This window comes from Panthera uncia, chromosome F2, assembly GCF_023721935.1.
Source record: "Panthera uncia isolate 11264 chromosome F2, Puncia_PCG_1.0, whole genome shotgun sequence".
In the NCBI taxonomy this organism is placed as follows: Eukaryota; Metazoa; Chordata; class Mammalia; order Carnivora; family Felidae; genus Panthera; species Panthera uncia.
Window position 1 is genome coordinate 63,984,720 of NC_064812.1, and position 15,117 is coordinate 63,999,836.

General features: G+C 35.9%; 1 protein-coding gene across 3 annotated transcripts in view; it reads right to left on the reverse strand.

Annotated features, from left to right (window-relative positions):
- Positions 1–15,117, reverse strand: part of PREX2 (phosphatidylinositol-3,4,5-trisphosphate dependent Rac exchange factor 2) — a 292,500-nt gene that overhangs the window by 89,414 nt on the left and 187,969 nt on the right. For all 3 annotated transcript variants that reach the window (XM_049633306.1, XM_049633307.1, XM_049633308.1), the window contains 2 exons: positions 10,567–10,608; positions 4,355–4,572 (listed from right to left, as the gene is read on the reverse strand). In XM_049633306.1, the coding sequence (XP_049489263.1) occupies positions 4,355–4,572; positions 10,567–10,608 (260 nt within the window). The remainder of the gene's footprint in view (positions 1–4,354; positions 4,573–10,566; positions 10,609–15,117) is intronic.

The window sequence follows — 15,117 nt, forward strand, 5'->3', positions numbered from 1 at the left end:
CATCACATCACATCACATCACATCACATCACATCACATCACATCACACTGTATCACATCTCCAGACCAAAACTAGCTTCATTTGTGTTTTATTTACATGCAAACCAAATTATCAACACTTATCTAAGAATTTACTGTCCACAATGAAATTAACAAATCCCTCAAAGTTACAAGTCTCTTTCATAGTTTTATATTTTTCCTTTTCCATATTACCTAAATGTTTCTACACAGTCTTTCAGTCTATTTTGTAGCTATATTCAAACTGTGTTGATTTTTATTATTTACAAACAAATGTGTAAATAATACAATAAGCATGCTATCTGTCTCCAAACTTCTATAATCTTAAAGGTGTAACAGTTAAAAGGCAAGAATATTATTTTATTAAAAAGCCACAGTACACAGTTTCCATCCTGTTTTACAATAAGAAAGCCGATGCATTATTCATTTTGCAACCTTGTAGAGCTGTGATGAAAGCAATTTGCATGTATGCAGTGATTTTTCTTCCAAAGAGCTTGGGTACAAGAATCGTTTCTATCTCACTTGCCTTTATGGGGCCTTAATCTAGAGTCTTGTGACTACGAAATCTGATTTGTTTTTATCATTCCTTTCATTCTAAGAGCATATTATTTCACATTGAAGCAGGTAAGGCCCAGCCACGGTAACGAGTTCTGTGCATGTCTCAGCAATATTATCTTTCTAGTATTAAACTCTGGCCTTCCTATTAGCAGTTTTGTGCATGACCTAGAGTCTTTTATTAATTTCCTCCTGAAAGAATAATTAGCCTTATCATACACAGATTATCTTTTAAAGGTAACACTTGTTTCTTTAAGACTATCAATGATCCTTTTAAATAATGATTTTAACAAGATTTACACACACTTTTAAAAGTTGCTGTAAGCACACAGCCATTTTGGGGAGGGGGCAGCATGAGTAGAGGGTGAAGGAGATAGGAAAGAATGTCCCTTGTATGAAAAAGAATCACTAAATCAAACTCCAGATCCCAAAGATGTATAGCATGCAAAGCAAAAAGTTAAGAGAATCATCACCTTTGCACTTTGGCTTGGTACTTAATACATGTATGGTACACAGTAAGTGCTGGATAAATGTTTATTTTAGTAAACTTATTTTTTAAAGTCCTTTGAAGCAGCAAAAGTATGCCATGAATCTGGAATTGGAAGGATAGGGCTGAAGAATCAGCATCTTCTTAACTGAGAAGAATACACACAAGGAAGAAGTGTCCCAAACAGGCAGGCCTCTGATCGCTATAGTGCAAGTCCTGATGCTCCAGCAGATGTGGCTAAAGTGATATGCAAGTGACCATGGACTGTGCTCAGAGCTCAGGGACACACAGACTGCCAGTGCTGGCACCTCCCACAGAACCTTCCACATTGCTAGGAGGCTTGTATGTGCTTGTTACAGAGACAGAAAAAAAATGGGTTTCTTTCACTTTTTATAAAGCAACTTTGGATTTTTTTAATCAATTCTGTAATGTTAAGGGTTTCAAAAGACTAAGGAAAAAAAAACAGTTTTCTTGAGATATAATTCACATCCTATAAAAGTCCCCCATTTGAAGTGTATAAGCTTAGGGGTTTTTAGTGTACTCAGAGTTGTGTAACTACCACCATAGTCTAATTTTAGAATATTTGCACCACCCCACAAAGAAACTTAGTACCCATTAGCATTCACTCCCCATATCCCTTCTTCCAGTCCTTAGCTCTAGGCAACCATTAGCCTACTTTCAGTCTCTGAAATTTGCCTATTTCACATATTACATAATAATGGACTCAAATAATATATATCTTTTACAGCTATAATCACTTAGCATAATGTTTTCAACCTCCATCCATGTTGTAGCCTGAGAATATCTGTATACAAGTTTTTGTGTAAATATAAGTTTTCATTTTTCTTTGTGTAAATATAAGTTTTCATTTTTCTTGTATATTATATAGGAGTAGAGTTTCTGGGTAATGTAGGAATTCTATGTGTAACATTTTGAAGAAGTGCTAAATAGTTTTCCAAAATGGCTGCACTGACTTCAGTGTCCATCAACAACAAATGGATAATCCAAGGAAGATATGATGTATCTCTCTCTCTCTCTCTCTCTCTCTCTCACTCACACACACACACACACACACACACACACACACACAGGAATATTACTCAGCCATAAAAAAGGTGAGATGTTGTCATTTGGGACAACATAGATGGGCCTACATTACAGTGATATGTGGAATCTAAAAAACAAAACAAATGAATAAACCAACAAAAGACAAATCAGGCCTATAAATACCAGAACAAACTGATGGCTGCCAGAGGGAAGGGGGTGGTGGGATGGGCAAAATGGATAAAGGGAAGTAGAAGATACAGGCTTCCAGTTGTGGAATGAATCAATCATGGGAATAAAAGGCACAGCATGGGGAGTATAGTCAGTAGTACTGTAATAGTGTTGTATTGTGACAGACGCAGATGGTAGCCTTGTGGTGAGGGTAGCAGAACACATAGAGAGGTTGAATCATTATGTTGTACACCTGAAACTCATGTAACATTGTGTGTCAACTATATTCAAATAAAAAATATATGGAAAAAATTTTAAAAACGGCTGCACTATTTTACATTCCCAGCAGCAATGTATGAGGGTTACAATTTCTCCTCACCAACACTTGTGATTGTCTTTTGGATTACAGTTATCCACATCTCAATGTGTCCTAGTATCTTATTGTAGTTTTGAATTGCATTTCCCCAATGGCTAATGATGTCGATCATCTTTTCATGTGTTTTCTGGCCATTTTATATCTTCTTCCAAGAAACACCTATTCAAATCCTTTGTGTGCTTTTTTAATCGAGTTGTCTTTTTATTAAGTGTTAAGAATTCATCGTAGAGTCTTGGGACACTTGGTGGCTCAACTGGTTAAGCGTCCAACTTTTGGTCTCAGCCAAGGTCATGATCTCATAGTTGTGAGTTTGATCCTGCATTGGGCTCTGTGCTGACGGCTGTGGAGCCTGCTTGGGATTCTGTCTCTTCTTCCCTGCCCCTCCCCTGTTTTTGTTCTCTCTCTCAATCTCAAAATAAATTAAAAAAATTAAAAAATAAAGAATTCTTTCTAGCGTCTGGATATAAGTCACTTATCAGGTATATAAGTTCAAATATTTTCCCCCATTCCTTGGGATTTGGAACAAAATTAAGTTTAAAGTAAAAGTACCAGCACTTGATTAAACAACGTCAGTTTTAAAATAAGAGTAGAATAGAAATGAAGGCTCATTCATTCACCCATCTAACAAACACTTAATGTGTTAGGAAGTGGGCTTGCTTTCTTACGACATTTCTATTTGACAGGAAATAATTAATACTTATTTTGTTTGTAAACATTTCCAAAAGTGCCTTATTTCAAAATTTTCATTAGTTAAATCTTTCTGAGTTTTATTAGCAATCAAATAAGAAACCGGTCGCCCACATGGAGCGCATGGAATCTTTTCAAAAGAACCTAATTTTGTTTCTCTGAAGTACACTGAGGCAGACTTCCTTACCTTATTTCAGAACCTTTTATGACTGTGCAGTATTGCAATTACCTCCCTATCTTCATTATCATTAAAGAAAAACATTTTGATATATAAACTCACATATATTAGTTTAATAGGTGACACAGGATCTCATATTTAAAATCACAATTCTATTTGATGAGCACCTTCAGCTTATACGTTAAGAGTGAACATATTTGTCTTTTTGAACATCATGACAACTATCAGAACCACAGAAAGTATATGTTAAAAGACTACTTTGATTTATCAAATATTTTGTGATGCTTTCTTCATGTGCACTGAGGGAAACTGACACATAAGTATGGATTATTCTATAATAATTAAGGCAGTGTTCTTACATTTAACAGGACAAACATGCGTGCAAAGGAAGGAAATAAAATCATTTAACATACACAAATTTTAAACAGATTGTCAGATAGTAAGGCATGAAAGTTGTCAGATCTTGTCTCTCAAGCAGGCTCCAGAATATCAACCTCAGTGGGAGCTTGGCTTTCGTGGCACTTCTGGATTGGAAATAAGGAACCACAGCATAAAGACCCTCTTTCCTCTGATGATCTTTCTCCATCACTGCTTAGGGATATAGGAATTAGTAACAGATGGAGGCTTTCTCAGCTTTCAGCAGCCTGAGAATACGTAAAATCAGGAAAGAAGAAATACCTTCTACATAGTTACTAAAACCATATTTGCCCATGGAAAAATGAATTCTTTTAAAGTAGCTGACTGCCTGCTAATATATAATGAATAACCACTTATTTGGGAATGGGTTACAAGGTATGTTATGGTTGTCATAGGCAGTGGGAGACACTGTGATTCCTTACCAAGTTTGGTGACAGGAGCGACTGAAAGTGAAAAAGAACACCTGCATTCGCTATCTGGTCCAGCCACCTTCTGCTGGCCTCCCCGGTGTCCATCTCATTGTCTTTGCTGTTGTCAAACATCTGGTTTAAGGCTGCCATAAGCTGCTCAGAGAAGGCACAGACTGTGGCCACAAGACTCTGGCAGAAAACCATGTCTCTTCGGAGCTGTGTCTCACTGTCTGTAACCCAGGAGAACATAAAGACAGTTTTGAAAAATGCCACAGGTAAATAAAACCAATTCATTAAGCATTTATATTTGCTGTTATTTCATCCTTTCACTATACTCAAACCATGTGGAAAATGTGAATCTGAACTCTACTAATGAGCATACACTTTAGCAAATATGCTAAACACCAAAAAAATTTAAAAACCATTAAAATAACTTTTGTTAATTGATATTGTGACTTTATTTTGCAATCATTGAATTGTTCTACAAAACCCAAGGGAAAAAAGGCTTTATTTATTGATGTGTTTTTTTTTCTGATGGAACATGATTTGTTTGTTTCATGATATTTCCTAAAGGAAATTCAAAGTTCAATTTTTCAGTTTGTGCTGGCAAATGAAATACATTATTAATACCAAATTTTTTAAATGATCTAATAAACTTACTCTAATTTTGTTAACATGATATGCACATGGGGAAAAGAGTATTGATATCTGATTGTTTATAACAATAAGCAAATCTGGATCTCTTAGATTCACCTAAGGAAACTTCAGGAGTCGTAAACATGTCCAGTTTATAAATTCTTATATTTCTTTGAAATAAGTAATGTATTTACAGTTTTAACATATGCTGATTTTCACCAGGATTCTTATTATGCAACTGGTTGGATTTTTGATGGACCCACACTGAAGGTATGTCTACCCTGTGAATTGCCACTCTTGGGCCACCATTTTTTCCAAGTGGAAACAAGCTTGCCTCTGAGAACCTGATCACAGGGATTCACTTCTTTGGGTGTTTGGATACATACAAACTCCATGAACTATATAAATATAAGCCATAAATTCTGTGCACTGAAAAATCGCTTATACTAGAAGAACAATAAAAGTGAAAATACTCATTTTCTTAAAAATGTATGGAATATTTCAAGGGCTCAGAATTTTCTGAAATGAAGAAGCATTGTTAGTATTAGTGTAAAACATAGGTATAAATGTTGCCATTATTTAATGAGTTCTTGCTTTTTTGATAAAAAGGCATGATTTCAAGTTAACAAGAACACTGATCATATGTTTTTAATAACCATCAAAGGCATGTGAACACATAATGTAACTGCTATGTATTACCTAGTTTCACTATTAGTAAAAGCTACTCTTAAAAAATTTATGAGAAAAAGGATTGGATATTTAAAATATTTAATTTTATAATGAAAATATCCACTTATTATGTTGAACTATACAAACTTGCTGCTATACTAGGTCAAAATGGTTGAATATGGCAATTCCATATGGTTCAACTTTTTAACTTAATCAACAACATGTGTTAGACATTTCCCTTAAGTAATTATATACCATGTGTCTCATTCAAATAGATGGAAAAGAGGGTTTTACAGGTAACTGTGAAATAGCCAAACTGGGGAAAAAACTGTCCAAGCCTCAATTAAGAAAAAAGCAAAACACTTGTTTTCTTGTGCACAATTTTAAAAGTGTTGTGCACTTTTAAACAAAGTGTAGACATTCAGCAACTATTTATTGAATTAATAAATGAAAATGATGAACCAGTAGAGCAACTAAGAAACCAATTAAGTGAAATGAAAATGCATGAGCTCATTCTCTGACTTCTTGAAATGCCTGGATTTAGTTTAACCTAAAAGGATAATTCAGATGGTTTGGGAGCCAAATATGTAGCTGTGGTACGGGGTTCAAGACAGAAACTACATAAAATTGCCCTGTATCTTTCTTGTACATTCTTGCTTTGCTTTTCTGTTGTCCTATAGTAAAGCAGAAAATCTGGGAAATTAAAAAAAAAATACTAGTAATTTTAGCAGGAATACTCTCACCTATAACCTGAGAATAATTTCACAATAAAAACCGAATCGGAAAGAAATGCTTTATATGAAGAATGGAAAGCTAAGGTCTAGAGAAGGAAGGATCCAGTTCTACTGAGAACTTTAGAAGAGATCACAAGGGTTAATAACTTTGCCACTAGTAGAAATAATTATCTTCAAATTGCTTTTGGGAAGCAATGCTCAAATTTCTTCCCATTTTTTAACCTTAGAAAGAATACTCAGATGTTTATTGTACATTCCACTACTATATTGTATATGCATTTAAAGTCAAATAAAATTTTCATTCAACCTCATTACCAAATCAGATAATGATCACACAAAGTTGTATTTGTTCATTAATTCAAACTTTTCACACTGAATACACCACAGGAATTAAACATGGCACCAATCACTGGGGGTATGAAGACATCCAAGTTGAGGCCTCGGCCATGTCTGTGCTCACAGCAGAGTCCCAGAAGTTGATATGCAAGATGCCCTTGGACCACCAGCCATTTAAATTTCAAACCAACAGATTTTTAAATAAAAAATATTTTATAAATGTTTACTACTTCGTGAGGTGATTTTCAGTTGTACTTTCCTATTTTCAGAAGAGTAAATGACTTGTTTGCATAAACTTCAATATGCACATCATATTGAGATTTTCAAATAACTTTTACACATTATCGCTTCCCGGTGAGTAACAAAGGTAGAAAACTCAGAGTGGCAGAAAGGGGTCTTTACAATCTATCTATCCTCAAGTTAGGTTGACAGCTTATAAATGCATTACTTCCCTCCATTCATCCCTACACCAGCAACAATCTTCACAGGCTTGTTGTGAGAATACGATAAATCAATGTATCTGAAAGCAGCCAGGACCCTGGCTGTACAGACCTCTCCTCTTTGAGCCACACACTACTGCGCAGGTTCCTCAAATGCTAAATGCTCTTACAGCTCACGCCTTGGGGCCTTCTGGCTGCAGACACTTTCTCACCCTTTCCATTAGCAAACTTTAAGTCATCTTTAAGAGTCAACTCCTTGAACTACTGAAACCCATTGAACTTAGGAAATATTACCTCCCCTGGTGAAATTTCCCCTCTCCTTCAGGAAGTATCCTGCACTTCTTGATCTGCCACCACAGGCTCGGGGGCATCCCTGTACTAGACGGCTAATTACTCAGCGGTGTGAGAGTTTGTTTACACGTTTGGGTTCCCCAAGAGACCATCAGCACATCAAGACCAGCAGAAGTGGCATATAATGTGAATTATGCTCATGGACCTAGAGACATAGAATCTGACTTCATCTATCCATTCCATCCATTTTAAACCATATAATCCTAGGTATCAGATTCCTACATATAATATGAGGTATTTCTACTTCTTAGACCTACAATAAAGATAAACGAGATAAAGCACTTATCAAAGTGAAATTGCACAGCATGATTATTGTGATTCTTCTTTTCTCCAGCATCTAGCAGGGTGCCTGGCACTGAGTGGAGCTCAGTTCTATTGCTAAATAGGGAAGGAACCACACGATGAACAAAGACACCAAAATAAGCAAACTCCCAGCAAAAATGAACAGGTCTTTTCTTATAATTACGCAGCTGTTCAAAATTCACAAGTGTCCATCCTTCCCCAAAACTATTCTCATTCCTCATTTTTATCAATAAGAATTACAGCAAAAACAACAACAGCTGCTTCTAGCTTCTAGCAAAAGAAGAAAGGCACGGAGAGCTGTTTTTTTGGTGACAGTTTGTTTACTGTTTTTGCAGAATAAGAATTCTCTTGTAGTGGGAATACATTCAAAACAAATGGATGTTTTACTTATCAAAGGCTTCCGTTTCATTCCAGGATTTAAGCACCTACTTAAATTCACCTTCTACAAACATGTTTTAAAATAGTAACACTTAATTTACTCTCCACTGTTTAAAAAGCTCAAATTCCATAGCTGGTCTAAAAAAGAATGACGTGGTTTCTAGACACACAAGTAATCCTAGTCATTATTCTGAGACTGTAGGGAAAAGAAAAAAAAAGTAACAACAAAGAAATAAAAGAGAGATGAGAGAGACAGAGAGAAAGAGACAGAGAGAAAGAGAAAGTAATAAAAGTGAGCTAAAAACAATATTTAGCAGGGGCAACTGGTGGCTCAGTCGGTTAAGCATCCGACTTCAGCTCAGGTCATGATCTCATAGTCCGTGAATTCAATCCCCACGTCGGGCTCTGTGCTGACAGCTCAGAGCCTGCAGCCTGCTTCAGATTCTGTGTTTCCCTCTCTCTGCCCCTTCCCTGTCTCTGTCTTTAAAATAAATTAAAAAAACAAAAAAACCACAGTATTTAGCAGACACAATCTACCCTTCACCTGTGGAGAGCATAATTCTGCAGCTGACAACATGGAGTAATCTGCATTCTGCATTCTGATGCTATCCTATATATGAGGGAAAAGAAGAGTGAGTAAATAAAGTAGGAAAAAGGAGAATGATGATGGGAATAGAAAAATAAAATTGAAATCAAAATAAGGATCTATAAGAACAGCCATTTAAATACTAATGAACAAAGCAATGTGTTCCAGGACTACTTCTGGAATTGGCATAACTAAGTTTGAATTTCCTCTGCCACTTACTATTAATGCATTTACTCAATAAGGCATCTAATCTTCCAGATACTCAAAAATATGTGTTGAATGAATACATTTACCAGTTATTATTAATTAGCCTGAATGTTAATTTTTTTCCACATTTAAAACTATGGAAAAATAATATTCTCACAGAGTGATTGTGAGGACCCAAGGAAATCCATAAGTATGAGGTATATCAACTGTGTGGTTATTAGGAAAACTAAAAAAAAGTAAGATATTTTGTTATTATTACTCAGTCAAAAAAACAAAACAACACTTCTTTAATTAAAGCAAAAATCAGCCATCAAACAAAAAAAGCCCTCTGGTTAACTTGACTCATTCATTCACTTATAATTTAAAATTTCCAGGTATGATAGATTGTAAAAGACCTCTCCTTCTAAGTACAGTCCACTTCTCCACCCCTTGAATCTAGCCCAACTACCTCTTTGTTCATAAACCAAAGTTAGACCAGTTTCACAATAAATGCCACGTACACCATTAACTTTACCAAAACCTGCTTCCTTCCTCCTTTTTAATTATATTCTGTGTCTGTGTGTGTGTATATATATATACATATATATGTGTGTGTGTGTGTGTATGTGTGTGTGTGTGTGTATATATATATACATACATCTATATGTGAGAGAGAGAGAGAGGGAGAGAGAGAGGGAGAGAGGGGGAGGGGGAGAGGAAGAGGGAGAGGAAGAGAGGGAGAGAAAAGGAGATTTGTATTTTATTTTTCTCCTTTTTTAAAATTTAAATTTTATTTAGTTAACATATAGTACAACATTGGTTTCAGGAGTAGAATTCAGTGATTCATCACTTACATAATACCCAACGTTCATCCCAAGTGCCCTCCTTAATACCCCTCACCCATCTAGCCCATCCCCCACCCACCTCCCTCCATCAACCCTCAGTTTGTTCTCTTTCATTAAGAGTCTCCTGTGGTTTGCTTCCCTCTTGTCTCTCCCCCCGCTTCCCATATGTTAATCTTTTTTGTTTCTTAAATTCCACATATGAGTGAAATCATATGGTATTTGTATTTGCCTTTCTCTGATTGACTTATTTCTCTCAGCAAAGTACTTACTGTGTCCATCCACATCATTGCAAATGGCAAGATTTCATTCTTTGGATGGCTGAGTAACCGTCCATGGTGTATATATACTACATCCTCTTTATCCATTCATCAGTCAATGGACAGACAGTTGGGCTCTCTCCATAGTTTGGCTATTGTTGATAATGCTGCTATAAACACCTGGGTGCATGTACCACCTAGGATCTGTATTTTTGTATCCTTTGGGTAAACACCTAATAGCACAATTGCTGGATTGTATGGTGGCTCTATGTTTAGTTAAATATATATTTATATACATTTCCATGTTTGTACTATAACTGAAGATGAGAATGTTTTGTGTTTTTATTAAAACTAAGTATTTCTTAAAAATCTTTGCAAGGCTTTAGAGTAAGTATGGATCATATTTCCATCTAATCTGTTAAAGGCATTGCTGTGATATCATGACACTTCTAAGGTCTCAGCCTACAATAATTTCAAATAATAAAAATAATGAGAAATATTACCTGAATATTCAAGAAGAGCCAGGAGTATCCTACACTTTACCTCTGCAGAAAAAGAAAACATAGCAGTTAGTTGTTCAGTCTTTTTTTGCCATTGACACCACATTTTAACTGTGTAGTAAAAAATAGCACAACCTTACTCCATTAGATAATACAAATCCCATTTACTTGACATGCTATTCTTCCTATCTGCCTATATAAATTCTATCCATTTCTCAAGATGCTAAAATCCTTCCAGTTCCAAATTAAATTAGTCTGTGAAACACCCTTCAAATTCTGCTTCATCCTTTGTAAGTCACCCTTAGCTGCTGTAGTTTCCGTGGTGTTCTCTAAACTTCTACAGCTATTGTGGTCTTGATCAATAAACTCTCAAATGGCATTTCTTCTTAGTTACTTAAACTTTTAAATATCGTATATACATTTATAAACTTTATCTATAAATATACATATTTTATTATACATTATATATTAGAATTATAAATTAATTATACAGATTATACTTGTAAGTTATATAATGTATATCTATATAATCTCTCTCTCTATAGACTTCCTTTCCTATCTGTATGTCAAGATACTGTCCTAAAGTGCAGAACAATACTAAATATTTCCAAATACTCTTTTTCACAACACATCTCCAAACGAGGGCAATCACAAATGTTCAATAAATGATGTGTATTAACTTCATACTCATTGCCTTACTTCTAATTGGTAAACAGTTTACTTGCAATAAGGAAATATGAAAATATTCAAAGCTTCTTCATGTGCTAAAGATTATGGGAAATAAAAGAAGGTTAGGTTGCATCCTATTCCAGACAGGTTCACAATAGAGTCAGAGTGACAAAATTACCTGATAAGAAATGTAGGAAATACTTGAGAGGACGTTACATTTTACAAAGAAGATAATAACACGATAATTTCAGAGGCAGGAAAGTACGAGAAAGAGTCAGAAGAACCATCTGTTACAGTCATCCCCTCTTATCTATGTGGGATATGGACTAAGACCCCCAGTGGGTGCCTGAAACCATGGATAGTGCTGAACCCTATATATACGATGTTTTTTCCTGTACATACACATTTATTACAAAGTTTAATTTACAAATTAGGCACAGTAAGAGATTAACAACAAGAACTAATAATAAAATAGAACAATTATAATAATCTATTAAGTTATGTGAATATGGTCTCTCTCGCTCTCAAAATATCTTACTGTACTGTATTCAACCTTCCTCTTGTGATGATGTGAGGTGATAAAATGCCTACATGATGAGATGAAGTAGGCATTGTGACGTAGAGTCAAGCTACTACTAACCTTCTGATGATAAGTCAGAAAGACGATCTTCTGCTTCTTGACTGTGGTTGACTAAGGGTTAATGAAACCAAGGAAAGCGTACCAGCTTTGTGGTATTCGGAAAATTGCTAAAGTACACTTAACCCCTGAATAACAAAAGTTTGAACTGCATGGGTCCACTCATATGTGGATTTTTTCAATAAATACAGTACAGTATTGTAAGTGGATTTTCTCTTCTTCATGATTTTCTTAACGTTTTCTTTCCTCAGGCTTACTTTATTTTAAGAATATAGTATATGATACATATAACACACAAAATATATATTAACTGAATATTTATGTTATCAGTAAGGTTTCTGGTCAGCAGTAAGCTATTAGTAGTTAGGTTTGATGGCAGAGTGGGGGGAGTCAAATGCAGATTTTTGACTCTGTAGGAAATTAGAGCCCCTAATCCTCATGGTGTTCAATGGCCAACCATACTTTGACTTTCAATGTGCTCATTCATAAGTGATGATAACACCTATCTTATCTATTTCAGGAGCCTGTGTAAAAAAATAAAAAGGGATATATATTAAAAGCTTTGGAAAACTATTTAAAGAACCGTGTACCTGTGAAGCATTATTGTTATTATAATCTGGATCTAGCTAAAGTTGTATAGAATTCTAAGTGAGTCCTGAAATGTTTTTAAACATTTTTGAAAGTTACATTGTCAAGGGAGTAGGTACATAGCCTAAGAGTGGGAAAGAGTGCTAGCAAGAGAATACAGTAAAGAATGAATACCAAATTTCCAACAATCTAGCTTAGAAAAGACTTTATTATATAATTTAGAGACTGAGATTGGGATATAGTTAGATAGCCCCACTGAAAAATGGCTTCTACCATCAGGTTGATGAGTTTAGACTTATCTAACAAAAATCACTGTAAGGTTCTGGGGCAGGGTACCAGATTATTAACATGATATTTTAGGAAGATGAATATAGTATATAGTAATATATAACCCAGAAAAGATGGAGACAGGGGAATCACGAGAAAACTATTCTAATTACTGAGGTAAGGAGAAAAAGGGGGAAATGGAGACTTATGATTTAAAAAAAGGAGAAGCAGCTCTTTAGTTTATTTGGGACAACAGCAGAGAAAAAAATGGGGAAAAAAGTAAGTTGTTGAAAAAAATGATAGATTTTGAGAAAAGTACAATTTTTGTAGGGAGCAAGAGTTGAAAATGTGTTCGCTAATAAACATTTGAATTTAAGGTGATGATGGGTCCAATTATACCACTAATCTCCGTGTGTGTTTTTTTCACCCCATACCACCAAGCAATTATTCAACACTCTCGGGGTATCCTACAATTCAACTCAGTTCTGGCATTATCGACCTAAAGGCAGCATCAGATCTCACAGGGCAAAAGCTCAGTCCCACAAGACTGCCTGCCCCCCCCACACACACACACACTTCAGGTGCCACCTGTCAACAGGTGTCACCTGTGTTTCTGACTAACTAGCTACAGACTGGAGATTCCAACCACTCCTTCCTTAAGTTTGATCAATTTGCTAGAGTGGCTCACAGAACCCAGAGAAACATCTAAATCACCAGTTTATTATAAAAGGATAGAACTCAGGAGAAGCCAGACGGAAGAGATGCCCTGGGAAAGGAAGGCATGGGGAAATGGTGCAGAGCTTCCATGTTCTCTCAATGCACCACTCTTCTAGAACCCAGCTGGACGCTCTTCGCATCCCATCCTTTTGGGATATTATGGAGGCTTCATTACATAGGCATGATTGATTAAATCATTAGTTACTGTTGACTGAACTAAATCCCCAGGCCCTCTCCCCCAGGTGGGGAGGGGGATGGAATTTGGAAAGTTCCAACCCCCTAATCACAGGGTTGGCTTCCTCGCAACCAGCCCCCATCAGTAGAGGTTTTCCAAAAGTCACCTCATTGACAGAACAAAAGACACCTTTATTGTTCTCCTCACAAGAAATTCCAAGAGTTTTAGAAAATCTGCCAGGGACGGGGTCAAACACCAGTTACATATTTCTTATTGTAAATCACAATATCACAGTGGACTAATCAAGCAAAAATATCTTCAGTTGGCTGATAATTCGAGACCATAATTTAGTGTAGCGTTTAAGCAGGAGACAGGCATCAACTTTGTGACACTACACAATGAATCTATCCACCATTTCGTCTACTGTTTTTTCTGCTCTCTTCTACCCTCAGTTTAGCAGGCTGTGAGTGGATGAATGACACAGTGTGATGTAGTTTAGGAATGACACTGTAACAGTGTTTCCTACATAAAGATCATATAATTGTTATGTTTTTATATCATCTTTGGTATATACTTGATAGGATATTTTGAAATCAGAGATGAATGAATGATGAGGTTCAGAACACACTATCCCAAAATATGACAATTTATCATACTGAAAATTTAACATGAAGGAATTTGAGGAACAGCAGATGTACAGAGGACTCTCTGCTTCTCCCCTGAAGCAGGTCATAAAACCTTCATGCGAGAAGTGCCCTCTCAATCCCAGAGGAAAAAACATCCTTACCTCAGAACATGGAGGGATACTGAGAGGAACAGGCCTTGTTAAGTTTCCCTCAGTTTATTACCCTTTGTTCATACCCTTTTGTCCTATTCCATTTTCCCAAAATTTTCTACCCTTCATCAAACTTAGTTAAAAAGCACTCAGGTTTAACCATTTTTTTCTGGTCTTCATTTCCTTACAAAGGCTCCCATGTCATGTAAAAGATACTAAATAAATGTATATGCTTTTCATTTGTTTTTTTTGTTTGACTAATTTATAGGATCCCAGCCAGAGAACCTAGAAGGGTAGAAAGAAAAAGATTACCTTTTTCCTCCCTTACAGGAACATCAGAATGGGGTTATCCCAGCTACTTATGTAAACCATGAAATGCTGGCAAGCTGACATTATGTTGAATTTCTAGCCAAGACCTAACCCTTCATTAAATAATCCCCTATATAAAGACAAATGGGAAATAGAAAATTACCTTTAAGTTGAATAGGATGAATTCATGATAAACTGGTGAGGACTTAAGATGAAAAGTAATATTTTTAATTAATTAATTAATTATTTTAGAGAGAAAGAGAGAGAGAGAGAGAGAGAGCAAGCAGAGGAGAGGGGCCAAGGGAGAGAAAGAGAATCTTAAGTAGGCTTCATGTGCTCAGCAAAGAGCCTGACGCAGGACTCGATCCCACGGTCTTGGAATCATGAATTGGACACTCAACTGACTGAGCCACTCAG